The sequence below is a fragment of the Ambystoma mexicanum genome, chromosome 11 (assembly GCF_040938575.1).
Source record: "Ambystoma mexicanum isolate Mex_15411 chromosome 11, UKY_AmexF1_1, whole genome shotgun sequence".
Classification (NCBI taxonomy): domain Eukaryota; kingdom Metazoa; phylum Chordata; class Amphibia; order Caudata; family Ambystomatidae; genus Ambystoma; species Ambystoma mexicanum.
Genome location: NC_090934.1, coordinates 1,350,986,685 through 1,351,008,615, shown reverse-complemented (window position 1 = coordinate 1,351,008,615; position 21,931 = coordinate 1,350,986,685). Strand labels below are relative to the sequence as shown.

Here is a 21,931-nt window from a genome sequence, read left to right as displayed (position 1 = left end):
TTAGAGCTAGATCTACCTTTCTTGCTGTTCAAGGGGACAGAATCAGATTTATGTGGCCTATGTCTCGCTGGCAGAATATACACTATATTACAAATACATACAAGTCTATAGAGCTCAGCCTCGTATTTCAGAATATAATCCAATGTAGCATCCGATTTTAAGCATATATTAGAAATGCTAGTAGCAATGTGGTCAACTTGGTCAACTATTGTCATCTGACTGAATCACTCGTAGTGCAGCTACAGCATGAAAGATACTAAGAATTGCTGATATGTTAAGGGGAGGAAGATATTCCTCTTTGGACATAGGCTGGAGTTGTAAAGCTTTCATATGTGTGTCTAATGTAGCCTTAGGAATAGTTTTGGCCGAAGGGGGCAACGGAGACGGAATTGCCCAAAGGTCAGTTAGTTTAGTTTTTCCAACTTTCCCAGAGGACAGGGAAAAACTGAGCCTGTACAGCACGGAGAATGGTAGAATTATCTCTTGTGTCGGTTCAAAAAGGAAACATGTGGACAGATATTTTCAATGGTCGGTGACCGAAGGACTGATCCCACAGCAATAGTAACAACTCGGATGCTGTCATTTGGCACAGGCACAACTAGAATCACTTCAGAGGGTTTGGTATTATTACAGCTCGTGGCGTCAGAGAATGAAGTAATTCCAGGCATGCTAGTTGCAGCAGCGATACATGCGTTCTGACGTGTTTTTTACTCTTTTTGCATACATGAAGGCCTGAGATACAGTCTTGGCTTTCCGTTTGACTGTTTCCCATTTGGTTGGTAGCGCTACCCCCAAACTAGTAGCAATAGAGCTTGTGCCCTTATCAATGCCCTGTCGTTAGTTGGTTGATCTGCACTAGGAGCACCTCCAGATATCACAGTATTACAGCTCTGGCCTCTTATGGTTTTCCCCACTTGTTTAATGATCTTATGGAGAAGTAAGGATTGAATGTCGATTATTCTCTATTTTCTCGCATTTCTCGATAAGTGCTGTTAACATACATTCAAAGGCCATGAACATGTCATTCGAGGACATGCCGTTACACTAACATCGTTCAGGTCTTGGTCTGTCATTACATACGTAAGCTTAGCTCATTCGCCACAAGAACTATCAATACATGTTGGTGGTAAGTCTTCTGTGCACAGGTTTCCAACCAGTAAAGTATCTACATGTGTTTTAGGGGAACTGCTAGTGTCAAAGAAGGTTGAGGGTCGATGGTTGAGGGACAATGTGTGGATGTTATATCCATTAAGTCACCCAAATATTGCACCTCAGTACGGATGTCTAATTCAGTATTTGTATCAAGGGGGCACAACTGCCCATCCTGGGTGGTATTATGTATCATAGCAGTGATGACCACATTGGCTGACGGTACCAATGGGAGCCCACGTTCGACTACATTTTCCGTTGTGGTTGCTTCAGTGATGGTGGAGCTACCATCAGCAACCTGGGTATCAACATTACTAACACTGTTGGGTATTTTAGAAGTAGACCCATCAGCGTTTGAGGATTCTGACACCTCCTCTATATCCGGGATCAATTGAAAATGCCATGATATGACACATTCTATTAACTTGGAACCCAAACATCCTAACGACCGATTAAGGTCTGTAACAATCTTGTGCACAACATTTTCTTCATCAATCTTCTCCATTGCATTTACTTTAAGAAAATATGAATTTTCCTAGCTCTTAAAATTGTGGTTGCTCTCGTTATAACTTTTGGAGGGCAGATATGCCGACAACGCCTTAATGGCTTGGTCACCTCTGTGGCAGCCAAAAAGGAACCAGATATGTCCATGCTACCCAGCACGGCCAAACAGCCATCATCAGGCTCTTCCTGCATAGACATTATTAAAACACTACAACACGTGTCACAACGGACAAGGACAAATCAATTCTGCAATGGAGTGAGGGTACTAAGACACACAGTGCTCCACTATTTAACAATACACACACACACACTGTCATGATGCCCGCTCCCGGGGAGCCGGTTCAAGCCCTGCGTCCCCGAAAGCGGACATACAGTCCCCAAGGAAGAACCCAGCAACCCCATATAGGGGCCCTTTGGACAGTGTCCTGGCGCCTATGGCGCCAGGCTCATAAAAGACATCAGTCCTGGCGCCATAGGCGCCAGGCTCATTATGGAAGTGCTTGGGTGCACTTACCTGATGCAGACCATGCTGCAGGATCCCGGCCTCCTTGAGGCCTGAAAGGAACTACTTTACCTGTGGGACTAATTTACCATCCGGGCGTGGTCGGGGAAGGATACATACCTGGAACTTCTTCCAAGGCTATTTAAACCCCACCCGAACAGCCACACGTGCTTCGCGTTGTTCTGCATCTAGCAGCTGGGCGCTCACCGTGTCTGCTCCTGCCACGCCTGCCAGCATCCTGGATCACCTGCAAAGGAAGAGAAGAAGAGAACAGAAGAAGGAAAAGTCCTTACCTGCTAAAATCCGCATCCCGGAGACATCTCGCCGACAATCCTGAAAAGGAAGACTTATTTAAAAGCTCATTGCGTCGATCGCTGCAGCGCCGCATTCCACTCACCTTTACAGGGCGCCTCCATGTTCAGCAGCGATCATCCGGATTCGCAGTCACGCCCCAGCGCCTAGGGAGAAAAAGACCAGAACAAAAAGGTGAGAGAGAGAAGGGAATAAGGAAAGCTAAATCTCCATGTTAAGACTTACCTGTTGATTCATTCCCTCTTCATTTCGGGTCCGCACCGCATCCTGGCATTTCCGGACCCCGGCCCCTAAGGGGAAAAAAGACATCAGCGTTAATGAGCGAATGAAAAGACATTACCAAAAAACGCTTATTAAAAACTTACCTGATTTCTACAAAGATTTCAACTCTCATCTCGGGTCGGTGCCTGTTCCCCGGCATTCCGTACCCCGGCCCCTATGGGGAAAAAGACACTAGCATTAGTACATTAATGCATGGACACAAGGGGAACCTCTTATCAAAAAACTTACCTGGAAGCCAAGCAAGTTTGGTTCTCACCAATCCGAAAATCCAGTGAAGTAACTGGATACCAACGCGCCCCTGCATCAGAAGCAGGATGAAGAGCTCGTCCTTCCAGACCCTAAGAAGGATACTTCTGCGAGCCAGACAAGCCAGATTTGGGGGCCCGGTCCAGTCCGTCTTCCGAACCCTGCGCATCACCTTAGAAGAGGTCACAGCAGCGCGAACCAGGCCAGCGCCTCCGTGGGAGTCAGGTGAGCGTTACACACACACACAGGACAGTAGAAACCAGCGAGGAAGGTAGCCAACCATCCACCTCACCAGAATGACAGCAACAGCACTTCCGTCACCGCCCAGACACAGAATGTGAGAACGGCTCTGAGAAATTACTGAGAGGTGTTGAGTTATGCCGTAGGCTGTGGGATATGGGCTGATCCCGACAGCGACACAGCAAACAGCCAACAGCACTTCAAAGGCCATTCCAGATGCAGGCGCCCAAATGCGCATGCACAGCAATGAAAATAGCAGTTCTGGGTACAAGGGGGCGGGGCTTCATAACACAACACAATCTGCAAATATAGAGAACAGAGGATAAATATACGTTTTAGCAAGTTAGAAGGCAGATAGTAGAAGAAATGACTTTTTCAGCCCAAACTGACGTTCATTGTGGTTTAGGAAAGTCCAAGGCAGCAGGGACAACAGCAGGCCAACAGCACTTCAAAAGGTACTTCCAAATGCGCGCGCACAGCCAGTAAAATAGCAGTTCCAGTTCGAAGGGGGCGGGGCTTCATACTACAACACTGTCTTCGTTGTGGTTTAGGAGAGTCCAAGGCAGCAGGGTCCACAGCATGTACAGCTGGCCATCAGTACTTCAAAAGGCACTTTCAAATAAGCTTGCACGGCCAATAAAATAACAGTTCTGGGTAGAAAGGGGCCAGCTTTATAATACAACACTTTCTTCGTTGTGGTTTAGGAGAGTCCAAGGCAGCAGATCTCTGCCACCGACGATAATCCCAAAGTTGAGTCTCTTATAACGGAACAGTCCCATGTGTTTGGCAAAGTTTGTGATGTAGCGGGATTCAGGTGCCAGCTCCAGCTGATGGTAGCCTTTGTTCAGGTCGAGCTTGGAAAAGAGGGTGGTGCCGTTTAAGAGGTGGATCATGTCAGTGATCCTCTGTGCTTCATGTCTTTCTCTTTGGATGGCTTCATTCGGCCTGCGCATGTACACGCATAGCCGAATGGATCCTTCTGTGGATTTCTTTGGGATAAGGACTATTGGTGAACCCCACATGGTTGGGCCATTTGATCTCTCAATAATGTTGAGGGCCAGTAGACGGCAAAGTTCTTCTTTGACCCGTTTCTGGATGTTGATAGGGATTCCCTTGTAATGTTGTGAGACTGGTTTGACGGTGTGGTCGATGTGTAGTTTGACGTGACAGTTCCTTACCTTTGAAGAGGTTGAGGAACAGTTTGGTCAGGTCTCCATCCGGGGCTATATACTTATGTGCCATGAGGTTGTATAGGATGTGGACTAGGCCCATGTCCGTTGCTGTTTTAAAACTCAGCATGCACCCACTATTCGCTGCTGTGGACAATACGTGCAGTTGAATGCATGCAGTGTGTGACTTGCAGGGGAGCAGAGTGTCCGATCCGTACGGGTCGGTGTGCACCTGTGAGGGCTTTAGTTTGGGCGGTCGAGGGAGTTTATTGTATGTTTCTTCTCATGACGTTTACGGTCGTCCTTGTGTCAATAAGGAATTCCGTGGGCGTATTGAGGACTTGCATCGCGGGTATGGGGCTGTGTTCTTTGGCCGTGGTGTTATGCAGGGCCCACAAATAGCCCTTCTTGCCCTGATCTGTAGATGAGCCCGACAGTCGCTCTCAGACTGGGAGCCTGTGGCCATGTGTCAGAGTTTCCGTCTGTCGACGTGACGTCTTTCTGTCTGGGGACCTGTGTGATCTCCTTTCATAGCATTTATTGCGGTCACCCTCCGCCGGCTTCCGGAGTCTCGTGTACTCCTGCGTTCCTCCCTGTGGTATCTCGTGTGTCGCCTGCGGCCTACTGGTGAGGAGTTCTGAGGCACTGGTGGTGGTGCATTCTTACATACCGCATGAAAGTGGTGCTCACTCCACAAGCTAGGGGTATTCATAGCCACACCTATAACACGACATGCTGGGTTTTCCAGCACCTTCCCTTTGGGTGGGACTCCTGGTCTTTGGTCGAGGAGACAATCTTCAGTTTTCCCAGGTTTTGGACTTGTAGGGAGATGGCGGAGTCTGAACTGGACATAGCTAGTATTTTGTCTAGCAATCTCTGCTTCTGTAGGAGCCTTTTGCAAAAAAAGTCTGATGACTCACACCTCAATATCACCTGGGACCTGAACGCTTTGTCGTTGGAGTACCGGTGAAAAGCACAATGCTTCATGCAGATGCATAGCCTCATGTCGAAGTTATCTAGGGTCTCCCCTGGCTCGCACAGTTGTGTGAAAGATGTGCCACTTCATTTGTCTGTGGTGCAAAGTACGTGGTCAAAGCCTGCTGGATTTCTTGAAATGTCGCCTCCACCAGTTCGTATAAAATGACCCGGACCGCTGCACCTACTGCCAAGGTCAATATGTTATTTTTTCTGTCCTCATCTACATATCCCATGGCCCTATGTAGACCTTAAAATCTTGACCACCGGACGCACCTCAGGTCCAGAATGCTTGGGTCTGTGAGGTGCAATGCTACAGGTACCTACCAAGGGATGGCCTCGCTCTGCGCCATGTGGAAGGTGTCCGAGGGTCTTGCTGCTACAGTGGCTGGGATGTCTTCTGATGAAGGCTGTGCAGCTCTCTTGTCTGGTGCCTGGATGGCGCACTTGCATGCAGGTAATGTCCCTCTACATTGCTCGGGGGCTCCTGGGGTGGCAACCCCGTGACCCCACCACTGCTCTTTGGGTTTGTTAGGCTGGCTGCCCCCGTAAGCTTGTCCGCTAAGCCCTTATGTCATGGGCTATTGATTTGGGGCATGCAATCAGCCCACTGGTGTGGCCTGTGGGCCCCTGCCCTTTTTGCGCTTTCTCCCGCAGTTTATGGCTCAGACAGGTACTGAGGGGGCGGGAAAGTGTGTCTCAGCACCACTTAATGGCTCTTGTCTGGAATCTCCAGTCGGCCCAGTCGGGCCTGCTGACATCAAAGACGCGACACCGCTGCTGCCCGGGAGTGCGTCTTGCAGACGTAGTGCAGGCACGGCCCTCCCCGGCACGCTACAACTGAAGAGCGTGGGAATTCATGCCTGCCTCGTTGCCAATATAAAGTGTGGACTGTGGGGGTCCACCGCCTGTATCACGGGTCAGGCTTGCGTAAAGAAAAGCAGGAGACAGCATGTCTACACACTCTCCTTTATCCCTAATACCTGAACAAACTTCCCCTCGAATCCCGTCACTTCCTTTTCCCACCCCACACCCCAACTGGACCCTCCCACATAATGAGGCTAACAGGCCTCAAATATAAACGTGACAATCATGAAGTGAATAGTCGGCCTGCCCCCTTTATGTCTACCCATTTTCCCTGTGGGGCTTTTCTTTTAGAGGACATACTCCCCAATTCTGCACAGCTGGTTCCTTCCGTGGACCTTTTTGAGCATGCACACCCACTAAAAAAGTGATGATTGGCTGAAACTGAAATGACACCAACACGAGTAACTGGACTAGAGAAAACTGCTAAGGACAGTGGAACTGATCATAAGCGACCGGAAGTTGTACTGGGGCAGCAGGTCCAAGGCCTCTTTGCAGGGACCTGTAGACTGCAAGCCCTCCTGTGACGTTGTGAATGGAAATTAACAAACATTTTGGTGGAAAGAGGGACAAATGACCCGCAGTGCAATAGCTGGTAGCAGTTTTCTCAAAACTTCACGAGTTAAATGATCATTGATTCCTAATTATAAGGGGTCTGCAGGGCAGGGCAGGTCAGTCAGGTGGGGTTCAGTTAGGTGCAGAATGCTGGTTTCCATGACTTGCAGGCCAATTAAAAAAAATAAATAGGGCTCTGTCATCACTAACAGTTTGGTTTCTGTAACAGTAGCAATGTTATGGATAGGTTTATTGATGCGCTCTACGGCAGAGGATTCATCAGAACACTTTCCAGCACATGATCCACATCAATCACACATTATATAATGAGAGCTTGAAGTCCAAAACAGATAACCTACATTTAGTTAAGCTCCTATATGGAGGAACAGAACTCAGTGTCCCATAAAGAGAAGTGGTTATTCCTGGTGAAGTAGTTGACACAGCATCACTTTGAAATTCATGGCAGCTGGCGTTTCCCTGAGAAAGGTGGAAATGCACTGCCTGCGCCATTGTGAAGACTAATTCTATGCTACGTGCTAAAAGTAACCCTTGTGCTGCTCTTAAGTAACAAATGTTGCGTGGTAGTACTGCTGTCTTCTAACAGTGGTTCGATGCCAAAGTAGTTACTGCCCAAGTTAAGACATACACCACCTACCTAGTAGGTAACATGAAAGCCAACAATGTTTTACCACATCTCAAGATCAGAGAATCCATGTACATTTCCAACAACCATGGGTACTGCGCCTCATGAAAAAAGTGAAACTATTGCTGCCATTTACCACCAACCCTCATCTGTATGATACAGTCTTCCTAATGGAGGGTGCAGAGATTAGGGAGGGGTTAGGGTGGGGCTGGAAAGATAGTTGCACTCTATTAATCTTAAACTCTGTAGTCTATTTATTGATCATCTGTAAATGCTCAACAAAATAATACTTTTTCAATTGACATGTGCTAGAAACAAACACCAAGAACATATTGTAGAGATCTACTTTAGAGAGGATTTATACCTCCCAGCTGATTCACCAGTAGGGGCATAAAGGTATCATGACTCTACCAATCAGGTGGCTTTGAACATAGGCCATAAATGCTGGAGCTTCAGCCAGCCAGATTTGACGGGCAAAACCTACATTTTATTTGCTGGATTCTTTGGTATCCACTGATGCCCTCAGCAGCACAGTCCCATTAATGGCACTGTGCTTGCATTCGTTCAGCCTTTAGCGGCAGCTATAGCCCCCTCAGGTGGGCTATAATAATAGCCACAAAGTTAAATATTTTAACAGTACAGAGCCTACATAGGTGGAAGGAAGGAGTTCCCTCCAAAATCTAATCCAAACCATGTGCAGTGTAAGCCTAGTAGATCTTAAAGGTTGTTTGCCAGTAAGAATTTAACATACAGAATCCAATATAGGTGCCGGATTTGGAAATCAATGTGCGAGTTGCACATTAAGAAATAAAACAAACTGTAACATTACTAACCCTCCTACACCATTGCAGCATATGTACAAGGAAAACTGTACCAGCGTATGGCTTTGTTGAAGTCATACCAGGTAGCACGTTGATTAGGCAACTACATCATTGGTAATGGTAATGTTTATTTGTAAAGCGCCTATACACAAGGCAAGTGTTTCAAAGCGCTCAAGGAGGAAGAGAACAAGGGGGAAAAAAAACAGCCATTCAGAGTCCCTTAAATTTCTGAATGATGCAAGTCTGCACAGAGTGATTGCATATAATACAATTAAAAGTGTAGATAATAGCAACTAGGTCTGATGACGGTTCTGCAGTTTTTCCAAGGGCATTGAGGCGCACCATGCAAGGAGGGGAAACAGGGAGGAGAGATAAATGATCTTCAAGGCATGGTACGTTCAGATTGTGCAAGTGCAGGGGAGGGGGTGGGGAGTTGGAGTCCAAGTGCGCCCAGTCAGAAACTGGGCTAGGTGCTGAGAGATGTCACTCTCATGGGGCAATATCGATGAGGCAAGTACAGGCCCGGAGTCAAGTGCGATAGGTCTGGCGTGGGTGCCAGGGACCTGTGAGACTTTGAGGTACACCCGGCAACCAGTCAGCAGGCTGTGTGGAAATGGAGGGGTAGAACGGAGAGAGAGGTTACAGGGAGAGAAAAGGAAGAGAAGAAAAAGAATGTCTTAAAAAGTTTACGTAACTTAAGGAGATCATGCTCAAGTCGGAGGGCAGCAGGGAGGCTATTCCAGAGGGAGGATCCTGCTGAGAATAAAGATCCCCCTCCAAATCTCCGCTTGGAGAACCGGCTCATTCACAGAAGGTTGGAGGTAGATGAGCGGAGGACTCGGGAAGGACAGCATTTAGGCAGGCATCGTTGAAGAGAGTTTGGCCCCAGGCCCCAGAAAGCCTTGTGGACAATGCAGAGGGTCTTTAACTTGATCCTTGCAGCCACTGGGAGCCAGTGGAGGGATTTCAGCCCCTGAGAGCTGTGGTCCCTGGGCTTGACACCAAGGAGAAGTCTTGCGGTTCTGGGGGCCTGGCTAGATGGCCATGTGAGCAGACGTGCTTGTGGAGGAGCTCCTGATGATCCTGCTTTAATCCGGTAAAAAAGTGCAATGCACGAGCCCTTGGAGGATCAAAACTTAGGCGCTAGTGTGTGAAGACACTGGGCACAGATGCCGATGGATTGGAGCCCGCAAACTGCAAGGAGTCACCAGATATGAGTGTGCAAAGTTCCTGAAGACGGAGACCTGCAAATGCAAGATGGCAGAGGCTCCGGGAAGCTTCAAGACAAAGGAACCCACGTGTGGACCCGCCACAGTACCCACTGCATGAGCCATCACGGAGCGGGCTGTGCGAGGGGAAGCAAAACCTGCAGCGCGACACGGATGAGCATATTATGCTCCTGATGGCCAGATCGCAGAAGAAATAAGCAATCAGAGGCGGAGAGACAGCCGGCGCTAGGACCGTGTCCGTGGCACGGCAGGAGCCGCTGAATCTTTCGGCCGGGATGTTGCAGTGCCCCGGGCACCTTGGGGCTGGAAGAAGCAAGTGAACGGACCCCAGCCCGACAGCGACTGGCCTGAGGAGCCGGCGATAGTGGCGCTGGACAGGCGGCAACGCAAGAAGCACCCGGGTGGCGCTGCGCATATGAGCACTCTGGCATCGAGACCGCACAGGAAGCTGGCATGGGCGGTTGATCCTCGCGGCCCGAGCGTTGAAGCGGCCCTGGCATCCTGCAACTGGGGAAGGCGGGTGTTGCGACCCGACCCACAGCTGATCGCTCAGAGCTGCGGAGCACTCAATAGACACTTGAGACGCTGGCAGTCTGGACCTCTGGGAGGCGAGTTAAAGGGGGCAGACTGGCGTACGTCCCAAACCAAGCACCCAGAGGGCAGCGAAAAAATCCCAAGTAAAATTACAACCCGTCAGTGTTCCCCCCTGCTCGTGCCAGATTGTTGGACTGTGACTATAGAGACTTAAACACTCTCTCACCTGGCGGTGAAAGGGAGAGGACAATGGCCAGCTGATAAGCCTCAGGATGGAGGCAGGCTCAGAACGGAGAAGGGCGCGGCAGAGAATATAGACACGGTCAGCACTGGGGAGACAGGCATCCCGAATAGATGAAATCACCCTGCAGGCACTGGGCGGAAGGAGCGGGGGCAGGGAGTGGGATACAGGAGGAGAGCAGGTGGACCTGCTAAGGCCCGCTGCACGCCTGGACACACTGTGCCTACAGCCGATGACCCACAGTGCCCGAGGCCGCTGGCAGGGTCGGAGAGAAGATCCACATTATTACGTGGGAGGGCACAATCCACACCTGCAGCTAAAAGGCAGTTTCTGGTCGCTCCTTGGGAGGCTCCTCTGGGCCCCTCTGGGCCCAGGCGATAACAGAAGTCTGCCCCTGCTGGGGCTGAAAACCACAAGTGGTGGGGCTCGCCCACAAATTCCAGCCACAACGCCATGTCCAACAAATCTCCAAGACTGAAGGGCAAGCAACCTACGCTGGACGAATACGCCAGAACACCGCCCGGCCCGGAAGGAACCAAAAGCAAAGACAAGACCCTTGCCGGGAGCGCCGTCACCATTGGCACGAACCAGGAGGTCCTTGCGGCGATCGCTGACCTGAAAGGGGTCTGGGAGACCAAACTAGGACTGGCTATGACCGAATTGAAAGCAGCGTTGGAGCTCAAAGTTGGGGCGGTGCAAGAGGAAGTGAATCTTCTCCAGCAAGAGGTCAGGTCACTGGCAGAGCGCACAGAGAACCTAGAGAAAGAGATGGGCCCGAACACAGCGGACTGTGCATCACACAAATCGGAACTTCACGCCCTAGTGCAACGTGTGGGCAACCTAGAAAACAGGGCGGAGGAGGCGGAAGGACGTGCCCGGAGGAATAATATCTGCATCGTTGGTTTGCTGGAGGCAGCGGAGGATCCCAACCCTACGGAGTTTATTGAATCTATGCTGCTGCAGGAGATAACCGGGGGAGTGTTATCCCAGAGGGTTCACTGTGGAAAGAGCGCATAGGGCCCTAATGAGGAAACCGGAAACCCCCCCCCCCTCTAGGCCGGTGATTGCCAAGATCCTGAACTATCGAGATCGGGAAAGGATCCTGGAATACTTCCGAAGGGTGGAACAATACAAAGGGGGACAGCAAACACAGCATACCCAGATTACACCCTGATGGTACAGCGTAGTCGCATGAACTTTGGGATTGTGAAGAGGAGACTGCGCGAAGCAGGCCATAAGTATATGTTGCTCTACCCGGCAAAGTTGAATGTGTTCCACAGAAATAGAATCTCGTTTTTCGAATCCCCGGAAGAAGCTAGGGGATGGCTCGACACGCAGGGCAGCAGGAGTCGGGCATCCAGACGATTGAAGGAGATGGAAGAGATAAGTAACCTGTGTCCAGGGCACCGAGGGGTGTCGCAGCCTAAGACAATGGGACTTGATTATTGCAGAAGATGTAGTTTATGGGCATACATGGACATAAGTGGATATGTACCATGAGCACTGACACTTTTGATGCACGAGAGCCTCACAGAGCTAGTCCTCATACGGAGTAGTTAGTTAGGTCACCAGTAGTCCGGTGACACCCTGCTGGGTTTCTGCCCTCGGCATCCCGAGGCAGGACCAAACGTGGGGTCGCCTGACATCCAGGGATGGAGCTGGGCACTTGTTGGGGCAAGGAGGGCTGAGGGGGGGGGGGAAGGGAAGGGGTTGTGTGTTGAGGTTAGTTGTTGGGAAAGGGGGGGGTGGGGGGAGTTTGACAGGAGTTGGGGGGTAACGAGCCAAAATGGGAATTTCATCAGGCGGGATGAGTGGGAGGGCAGGAAGCTATGGCGTCGGGGTGCCTTAGTGTGGTTACCTGGAACGTCAGGGGCCTCAACAGTTATTTGAAGCGTAATAAAGTTATGATGTACCTGAAAAGGATGAGGATTGACATAGCATTATTGCAGGAGACCCACCTCACCAGGGAGAAATTGGAGGTGGTCAAGAGAAAGTGGAGGGGGGAGCATTGAGGGTGCCACATACTCGGTCTACGCAAGCAGAGTCATCACTTGGGTAGCACCCCCATGTACCATTCCAATTGCTTCAGTCCACGGGAGATCCAGAGGGCAGGATGATAGTTGTGAGAGGGATGCTGGAAAACCGGGAAGTATTGTAAACGTATACACCCCCAACCAAGACACAGCGGCCTACTTTCGTTCCCTGTATGGTAAAATTAGCCCCCTATTAGGTGGCAGTATCCTATGGGGCAGAGACTTTAATTGTGTACTGAATCCTAAGGTGGACAGATCCGATAGAAAGCTAGACAAACTCACCCCGGCTGCCAAGGTGCTACAGGCCCTCCTGAAGGATTTTGACCTAGTAGATGTCTGGAGGCAGTTGCACACCGCAGATAGGCAATACTCACACTATGAGGCACCACATGACCTGTACACGAGGCTGGACTACGTGTTTGCCGCTGCCGTGCTGGTGGATGAGGTGAGAAGCGCGGAATATAAGGCCAGGGTGCTCTCAGACCACTCCCCCCCTGGTTCTGGAGTGGCAGCACCAACCCTTTAGAGCGTGGATTCCGACGTGGAAGCTTAGAGCCGAGGCCCTACTGGATACGGGATTCCAGGAGGATTTAAGAGAGGCGATCAGGGATTACTTTGAGATTAATACTGGCAGCGTCCGATCTATGGGAACTGTATGGGAGGCATTTAAAGTGGTAGTGCGGGGGGTGGCTATGTCAAAATCTAGAGGGCTCCAGGGGGGCATAGAACGCGAGCTGCGGGAAGCGGAGGAAGAGTTAGAAGACATTATGCGCAGGGGAGGCACCTCTAGGGAAGATGGGGTCAGGATGAGACAGCTACAACAAGCTAGTGGCGAACACTGGGACAGACTATGCAAATTAAGCTACAAGAAATATGTGGAGAGACAACATGCGGGGGGGGAGACAAACCGGGAAGGTTGCTGGCCTGGCTATATAAGAGCGAGGCACCATGGCCGGTGACCAGGGAAATTAGAGGGGAGGGAGGCCGGATCCTGGATACCCAGGAGGGAGTGAACAAAGAGTTCCTGGGATACTACAAACGGCTCTATGAGGACCCGGGCAGAGCATGAGACCAAGAAATCCAGGAAACGCGAGAAGATATAGGTTTGCCCACCCTAGACGACTTAGAATGGGCAGACTGGGATGCCCCAATCACATTAGAAGAACTTGAGTTAGTGATTCAACACCTGCCCACTTGTAAGGCTCCGGGGTCAGATGGGCTTCCAAGTGAATTCTACAAAACCTATAAACAAGAGCTGCTTCCCCCGCTGCTGGCTATGTTGAACGAGGTGTTCGAGCAAGGCAGGTTGCCAGAGTCACTACGAGAGGCGGTGATCATTCCGCTCTTGAAGCCGGGTAAGCCTAGCACAGACTGCGGGTCATACAGACCCCTTTTGATGCTCAACCAAGATAGCAAAATCCTTACGGCAGTGCTGGCAAACAGGCTTAAGCAAGTCATTGGCAAACTGATACAAACTGACCAAACGGGCTACGTCCCTGGGTGGAATATAACTGATAACCATAGGAGACTGCATCGCATTATTAATCAGACAAAGGGGGACCCAGGTGAGCTGGCGATCATCTCGCTTGACGCGGTTAAGGCTTTCGATTCAGTAAGATGGCCCTGGCTGCTGGCGACTCTAGAAGGCTATGGAATGGGGCCAGGGTATCTCAGGTGGGTTAAAATGTTATACAGTGCTCCAATTGCAAGGGTTAAAACCGGTGCCACGATCTCAGAAACATGGCAATTTAGGGGTACCAGACAGGGCTGCCCCTGGTCGCCCATGTTGTATATACTAGCGTTGGAACTTTTGGCTGTCCGTCTTAAACAATATGGGGAAATTGGGATCCGCACTGCGGGCGGCCCGCATCTTATTTCATTATTTCATTATATGCCGACGATATACTCTTGTATCTGCGCTTCCCAGAAGAGAATATACAATACATCCTGGAGCTGATGAACGATACGCTGCCCTCTCCGGCATAGCGGTCAACCCCAAAAAATTCAGCATGTTCCCCCTGGGGAGATACAGACTTGTCCCACCTAAGGGTTTGCCAATATTGCCAATACCCTGGCGAACCAGGTCGTTCCAATATCTCGGAATTGACATATACCACGCGACAGGAGAAGAACACAAACAACACGTTAAAGGCAGTCGAAGGCATTAAAAACATTGTGGTCCAGACTCCCTGGCTATGATGGGGAGAGCTGCTCTAATTAAGATGGTAGTCCTGCCCAGACCGTTACACTTCTTTGTAAATATCCCGCATGTGATCCCTAGACACTTCTTCGCTAGTCTCCACAGCTTGTGCAGGGGCTTTATTTGGCATAACTCCAGAAACAGGGTGGCGCTTTGGAAATTACAGAACTCATGTGACAGGGGGGATTAAACCTGACAAATTTTGAGTTATATTATCTAGTGGGACAACTGCAGTACGTGGCCAGGTGGCTGTCTGAAGAAGAAACAGCTGAAAACAGACTGTTGTGCATGGAACCGGCACCCTACTTCCTTAGAGAGGTGGTGTGGCTGTCCAAGCCAAAAGGTACTAGAGATGGCGAGGCTGTTGGCGCTTGGCTGGGAGGTGTGGCATAGAGCATGGCAGATAGTGGGATACCCGGCTCCGTTTTCTATGCAGGTGCCATTGGCGGCGCTATGCAGAGGGGACCCCCAATTGATACAAGTGGTCCGCAGATACTGGGAACCAATGGCCTGGCTACCCTGGGAGACATATGGCAGGCCCTGGAATTCCAGAAACTAATGGAGGACACTGGGGTGCATAGAGGGCAACACATAACCTACTCCAGAATGGTTAAACGAGTGCGAGAGAAGTGGCCGGCGGTGGTGCTCTCAAAACAACCAGATGCCACCATGGAGATGATATATGACATCGGAGGGTGTGCATGAGATATCCCGCATATATGAGCTATTGTGGTTTAAGGTGGGGAAGGAATTGTCCCTACTGAGACAACTCTGGGAGGAAGAGGTGGGAGGGCCTATGTTGGATGGGGCATGGGATAGAGCCCAAAGATATCATAAGAAAGTGTCCCGGAATGCGAGGCTCCAACAGATTCAATAATATGTCACACACACAGCATATCTGACCCCTAGCAAGATCGCCAGGTTTGGGGGCCAGTCGACTCAGATGCCCCAGGTGCGGGGAGGAGGAAGCGGGGATGTTACACATGTTCGGGGCTTGCCCGGAGGTGGGAAGGTTTTGGTCAGAACTGAAGATACGCTTGGTGGAAAAAGGCATTACGCTGGATGTGGAGTCTGCCTGGGCATGCATGCTGGGGGTTTCCCTAGGCCACGCAATCTGAGGCACATTAGCAAGATGAAAGACCTGGCATACATCCTGGCCAAACGGAGAATCGCAATGGGCTGGAAGGCAGCCCATAGGCCTAGGATAGAGTTGTGGTGGGCTGACCTCTTGAAGTGGGCTTGGTTTGAAGCGGTCAGCAGGGGAGGAGAGGAAGAGGTAGGACCCCTAATCGAATGGAGACAACTGGTGTCCACCATGGTGGGCCCCCCCCAGCCTGATCAGTGATGATGATACGGACCCGACTAGGTCAATAGACCTGCCTGAACATGCGCAGGCGGATGATATGGACATATTAGCTCAAGTTAAGGGGGCGGGAGGGAACAGGACTGAAGTTCGTATTTTGTAATGTTATGTTGTTAAACTTGAACATGGAAGTCCTAAGTTTGTAATGTTTGGTGTGTTATAAAATAATAAAAAAATGTTTAAAAAAAAAAAAAAGTCTTGCGGTTCTGTTATGGATGAGTTGCAGAGGGCGCAAAGCAGAGGGAGGGAGGTTGAGACAGCGGCTGTTGCAGTAGTCCAGCCTTGAGAGAATGAGTGCTCTGGAGACAGTGAGTCACTGAGGGAAGGTTAAGAAAAAGGAGGTGCAGCTGGTAGTTGGACTTTTAGAACATTTCCAAAACGGGAGTTGAGTCGCAAGTGGGTGCGGGCACAGGGCCAAGCGAGGCCGGCCAGAGTGAGAGTGGGAAAGCAGGAGCAGGCGTCCCAATGCAAACAATCTCAGTCTTACTGGCGTTGAGACAGAGGGCGTTTGCAGCACACCATGACTGAATTGCGGACAGACAGTCGGATATGAGCGAGGTAGAGGAGGTTGAGGTAGAGTAGGTGGTGGAGGGTAGCCTGAAGGAGAGTTGCACGTCATCCACACAACACTGGATGTTAGAGGTGAAAGTGGCAATCATACGTGCCAGGGCAGCCATGTAGACATTTAAGAACCAGGGGGATAGGTTAGAACCCTGGGGAACACCACAGGTTGAAAAAGTGATAGTAGAGAGAAAGGAAAGAGGTTAACCACGCCAGAGCCTGGCCTGTTATTCCCAGGGTGTCACAGAGACGTGCAATCAGGATGTTATGGTTTACCGTGTCAAAGACAGAGGAGAGGTAAAGAAGAATCAGGACAGAGGGAGTGTTCGTGTCAAGATTTGAGAGCAGTTCTTCACGGGTGCTCAGAAGAGCAGCTTCCGTGCCTCTGGATGTTCTAAAGCCAGACTGATGGTCGTGGAGGCAACCAGCAGATTCAGTGTGGAGGGGGAGCCGATAGATAGTCAGCTTTTCCAAGAGTTTGCCCAGGAAAGGGGTGATAGAGATGAGGGTGGTAGTTTGCCAGAATGAGGGGTCGTCAGAGGGTACTGTTTAAGAGAAGTTGGGAAAACCCCAGTGGCAAAAGAGGGATTGCAGAGAACAGCCAAGGCTGGAGCGAGAGAGTCAATGTTGTCCTTAATGGTTTTGGTGGGGCAGGGGTCCACCTGTTTGGATGAGACCTTCATAGAACGGACAGGTCTGGCGACCTCATTAGGTGTGATGGGAATGAGAGAAGAGAGGACAAGTGGTGGAGGGGCCTAGGGTGGCTCCAGAGGAGTTGGTGTATGATGTGGTGTAGGAGAGAGAGGCAAGGATGTAGAAGGTTTTTGAGGGTAAAGTGTGCAGCCAGGCCCGTGCAAAGATCCTGGGTGGGTGTGACAGAAGAGGAGGCTGCTGCAGGACTGGCCAGTTCCTTACAGACTTTGAAAAGTTTGGCCGTGTTGTTTGATGCTGCGGAGATGTTGACTTGAATAAAGACTCTTTGTGGTGTGGGTGCAGAGTCGATATTGCCTTTGGAGGAGGAAGCAGGGCAGTTTGTCAAAGGGTCCACCTGACAAATTACATTTACGCTCATCTGCCCTGCACTTGCATAAAAGGGCAGCCAAATCGGAGTCGTACCAAGAGTTGAACTTTTTGGAAGGCTTCAGTCGGACACTCAAGACAGGGGCAATAGTATCAAGGGTGTTAGAGATAGAGAGATTGAAGCTAGTGAGGGCTATGTCAGGGTGGGAGTCAGCCGCAGGAGTAAGAGGCAGAAAGTAGGCGGAGGCAAAGGCATTGAAAGTACTAGTTTGTGTGAAAAATAATTTTTATCCTGTGCCTCCTTCCTGCACTGAAAGTACCAGTTTGTGTGAAAACCATTTTTAACTGTGCCTCCACCCTACTGTTTAACTTTACACCTATTACCCATTTGGCCTACTGTGCAAAGTGGATCAGGTTCAGAACTGTGCTTTGCAGAATACTTGCTGCACTGTGCTTTCTGCTTTAGCAAAAAATTCGAACTTGGCTGTATGCACTTGCTGCATTGTGTTTCTTTCTGCCTTAGCTAAAACCAAACTTGAATCTGTACTTGCCGTTACCATTCTTAAAATCGCTTCTTGCTGGGTGCACAACTTCTAACGCTCACCTGGTATCCACGGGGACGTCACTCAGCCTGTTCTGACCTCTTACGACCTCAAACCCTTCCCTGGAGGCTATTCGACTGGAGACTGGGCCTGAAACACAGGATTGGTAGAGTTTAACTCCCTATTGTCTCTGTGTGCTTGAACCCCTTCTTCCCCGGGGTCCAGCCCTTCCCTTTGATCCACAGCTCACCTTGTTTTCTTGGAAAGTCTGCTCTCCGTCCCGCTTTCAGCGCGTTGATTGATGTGGGCTCGTTGCTGCTAAATTACTCCACTGGCAAGAGTCCGACAGGTAAGTATAATGAGTCTTTTGAACAGTTGTCTAACTTTGTTCCTTTCCTTCCTTAGATGATGGCTGGCGTCTGGGGATGGTGGCGTGCTGCTGAGATGAGTAGCGCTGAAGGTGAGCGAGAGAGCGATGCACCCCTTTCGTATTTGCATTGAACTGAGTTATTTTTCTGTGTCTTTTAGGTGCCGCGACGTTTTCAGCGTGGATGCCGGTTATGAAGAACAAATGCGGTGGGTAAGCGCGGTATGCGGCGCCTCTAGATGTTTCCACGCTAACCTGGAGTGTCTTTTCCCTCTTGCAGATGGATGAGAAGTTCCGGAGACAGAGTTCCCCCAGAGCAGCTGGGATTCAGGTAAGCATTTGAAGCTCGTACAGCATTTAAAAATAAGCAAAGATTTGCAGAATGCTTACTAATGCCTTTTTTCTGTTTTCCCTTAGGAACCGGCGTGCCGGGATGGGAATGACACTACCGAAGCTGTCCGCAGAACAGAAGGAGCGATGAATGATGGGCAGAAGCGCCGCAAGGTAAGGCTGTTCCTAACAGTGTTCTTGTAGGAGCTGAGCGCAGAAGAAAGATGCAGGCCTACTGGAGACCGATCCGAACATGGTGAGTGTCACACTGCAGGTGCAGAAAACGCAAAGCATGTTTCTCAGCCTGGGTGTGGCTTAATTAGTCTCTGGATATCCTAGGTGTGTCTGGGCTGAACCACACCCAAAAGACTAGACCGCACATGCAGTTCTGGGAACCGAAATATGTGGGGGCATCCATCTTGTCCCCATCAATGCACTACAAGTCCAATCTCAATGTTATCCTATGGGCGTGAGTGAGTCTGGTGCCACAAGCACCAAGTCTGACTCCAAGTGGGTCTTTGGAGGGATGGAGAGGCCCTCGAGGGCCATGTAGGGGATCGTGGCCTGGCTCCAGCCTGACATCTTGGAGGGCTGGGGACATGAGGGGCAGGAATCATGACACAACTGTTATTTACTACCTTTTCTTTACAAACAGTGTTTGCTGTGGAGTACATCCTGCACGAATGTCCTGCACATCCTACCTTGTCCTTTGTGCCCCCCCTCATACCCTCTGTCCCGCACCCCCTGTGTCCCCCCCCCCCATTTGCCTCAGTACATCAGTCTGGTAAGTGTCCTCCTCACCATTGCCTCTCCCATCACCAAATCTGGCTGGAAGAAACTTAAGGACATACTGGGCTCCAACCCAGGCCTTCCTGTTGCAGACACCTATGTCACGGCTTCCGCTAGAGAGACTCTCACAGGACATCCCCTTTGTCGTTACCTCACCCGATCAATGAACCCAGTACATGGTCGCCTTTCTCTCTCCTATTGCCTCTTGCTCTTACCTTCTGGTTCCACGCATACATCCGGCCACATTTTGGATGCTCTCATCTCTACCGACATCCCTCTCACTACCTCTCCCTCTTGGACGGACCACTCTCTTCAGACTTGAAGCTTTCCTCTCCTCTTGCACCGGCACACCAGGCGCGACCACTCAGTTTCAAAGTCACCAGAGCCATGAGAATATTAACAGCGGCTGCCTTTGCCTCCACCTATTCTCAGCTTGTAAATAATTACATTTACTTACCAACTTACTTTTAGACAGTTATATTGATCAAATATGAGTTTTATTTCCATGTTAGAATTTATTCCAGCAATGGTTACCAGGTGGCGTTGTGAGACTTGGCTCAAATGCATTATTCTACTTTCGCATTTCAGGTCAAAGGTTCCCCTCCACCCCCCTAAGCCTTTTAAAGCAACTATCACTTTGCTGGTGTTTGCTAAACCTGCCCCAATGCTCCAGCCAGAAGACTATACTACACCGATGATCCCCAATTAGGGTAAACCCAAGTATGTAGTGGCCTGCAGTATTGAGAAACATCTGTGTTGGGTTGATTAAGCTGTGGATAAAGTAGCAGTGCCCTTTAAAACAAAGGCATTTTTCTACAGCAAAAGGCTTCAATTTGAGTTAGTTTGCATACCCACTATGCCTCGCTGATGTGGCTCTGAAATAAGGTGACCTTCCAGGGATGGTTACTAGGTGGCGTTGTGGCATCTGTGACATGGCACAAATGGATTATTCAATTTTCTGAATTATACTGACAGATCAGAGCTAGTTTTACGGAGGTTCCATTAACAAATTAATGTAGAATTGAACACTCCAAATGAAAAACCAACAGGTAAGTTCAAACAAAACAATCTAAAAAAGGTCAACAGGCTAGTCCTACATAGAAAAAGGATTATAAACTGATACCTTAGAGAAATGTGGGCAATTTACTCACCATAACTTCTTCTGCCTCTCGTACTAGTTCTGCAGTCTTGGCTTCTAGTTCTGCATTCAGTCGTCTAGAATGAAGTTGTAGAAAAAGTTTGAGTGGATGAAACAGTAAAGAGGTTCCACATAGGACTATAAGAATATTAAGTGCAGGCATGCAGTTCACACATTTAAAAATCAATGTCTGAAACATTTTACCACAATATGTCTACTTTGCTAAATAACAATTAGTTTACATTTTCAATTCTGAGATATTGGAGTACCCACAGCAACTAGCATTATGGGAAATCCAGACATTTCTCAGTTCTGAAATGTGATCTTCTTTATCACAGGAGTATACGTCACAGACCAAGAAGCTGGAAAATGTGCTTAATTTTAACAAAGGTTTTCCACAAAGCATTCTTCTCAGACTCAAAAACTTGAAATAAATACCTAGTACTGCTGGGTCCTGATGGAGGGAAATTATTCCAAGCCTACGAACATGGGCCGATCTTCAAAGGGGTGTTTGCCCACTTCCATGTTTGCTCACATACATATTTGCTCTGGAGGGAGGTGAACAAAGCCCAGTCCGACCCAATGGTGTGGACATAGTACAAAGTGGGCAAGGGATAAAATACACAATCAAAACTTTGCGATGTCCTGGTATTGGACTTGTTTACCCTGTTCTTCTGTAGGCTGTCACAGCATACAGAAGAACAGGGTGCAGCATTGATGGGGGGGGGGGGGGGGAGTAGCTCAGTGGCAACGCGTTTGTCTTGGAAGCAAGACAACGCAACACGGGTATGAATTACGATCCTGCGCTTAGAGACCGATCTCTTTTATTAAGCACATGCCAGTCAAGGGCTGCCTGGGCAATAGCAATTGGGGGCAAGGGGGTGGACAAACAGAGCAAATTTATCTTTCATTACCATTTTCTTTGAGAAGCCCCATACCTTATAAAAAGTGCTAAATGTTTGGCTCATCAGCATTGTGATGGCTGGGCACAAATACTTTAAATCAAATCCCTACCAGAGACCCGTGTTCAGTGTTCTTCCAACTGTGTGCTGCAAGGTGGCACTGGGCGCGCCACGCCTCCCATAACCTGAAAATGGCTGTCTTTTTCCTGAAAAAGTGATGAATCAACGGCCATCAAAAACCAAGCCTAACAGCTCTTGTGTCTTTTGTTGATGGGGCTCCAAAATATGAAAAACACATTTTGTCTTTTGTAAAGAATTACCTCAGGGAACAACTGGGAAAGGCATTTTTTTGAGTTACAGATTAATTCATGCACAAATCAAGGAACTTTTTGGAAAAGCTGCAAAATCGAATACAGGGGG

At 49.5% G+C, this 21,931-nt stretch overlaps 1 protein-coding gene across 1 annotated transcript in view; it reads right to left on the bottom strand.

The window, feature by feature from the left end:
- TEX9 (testis expressed 9) overlaps nucleotides 1-21,931 on the bottom strand; it is a 289,980-nt gene that overhangs the window by 227,979 nt on the left and 40,070 nt on the right. The window contains exon 3 of the mRNA XM_069624890.1: nucleotides 20,623-20,686. Coding sequence (XP_069480991.1) covers nucleotides 20,623-20,686 — 64 coding nt within the window. The remainder of the gene's footprint in view (nucleotides 1-20,622; nucleotides 20,687-21,931) is intronic.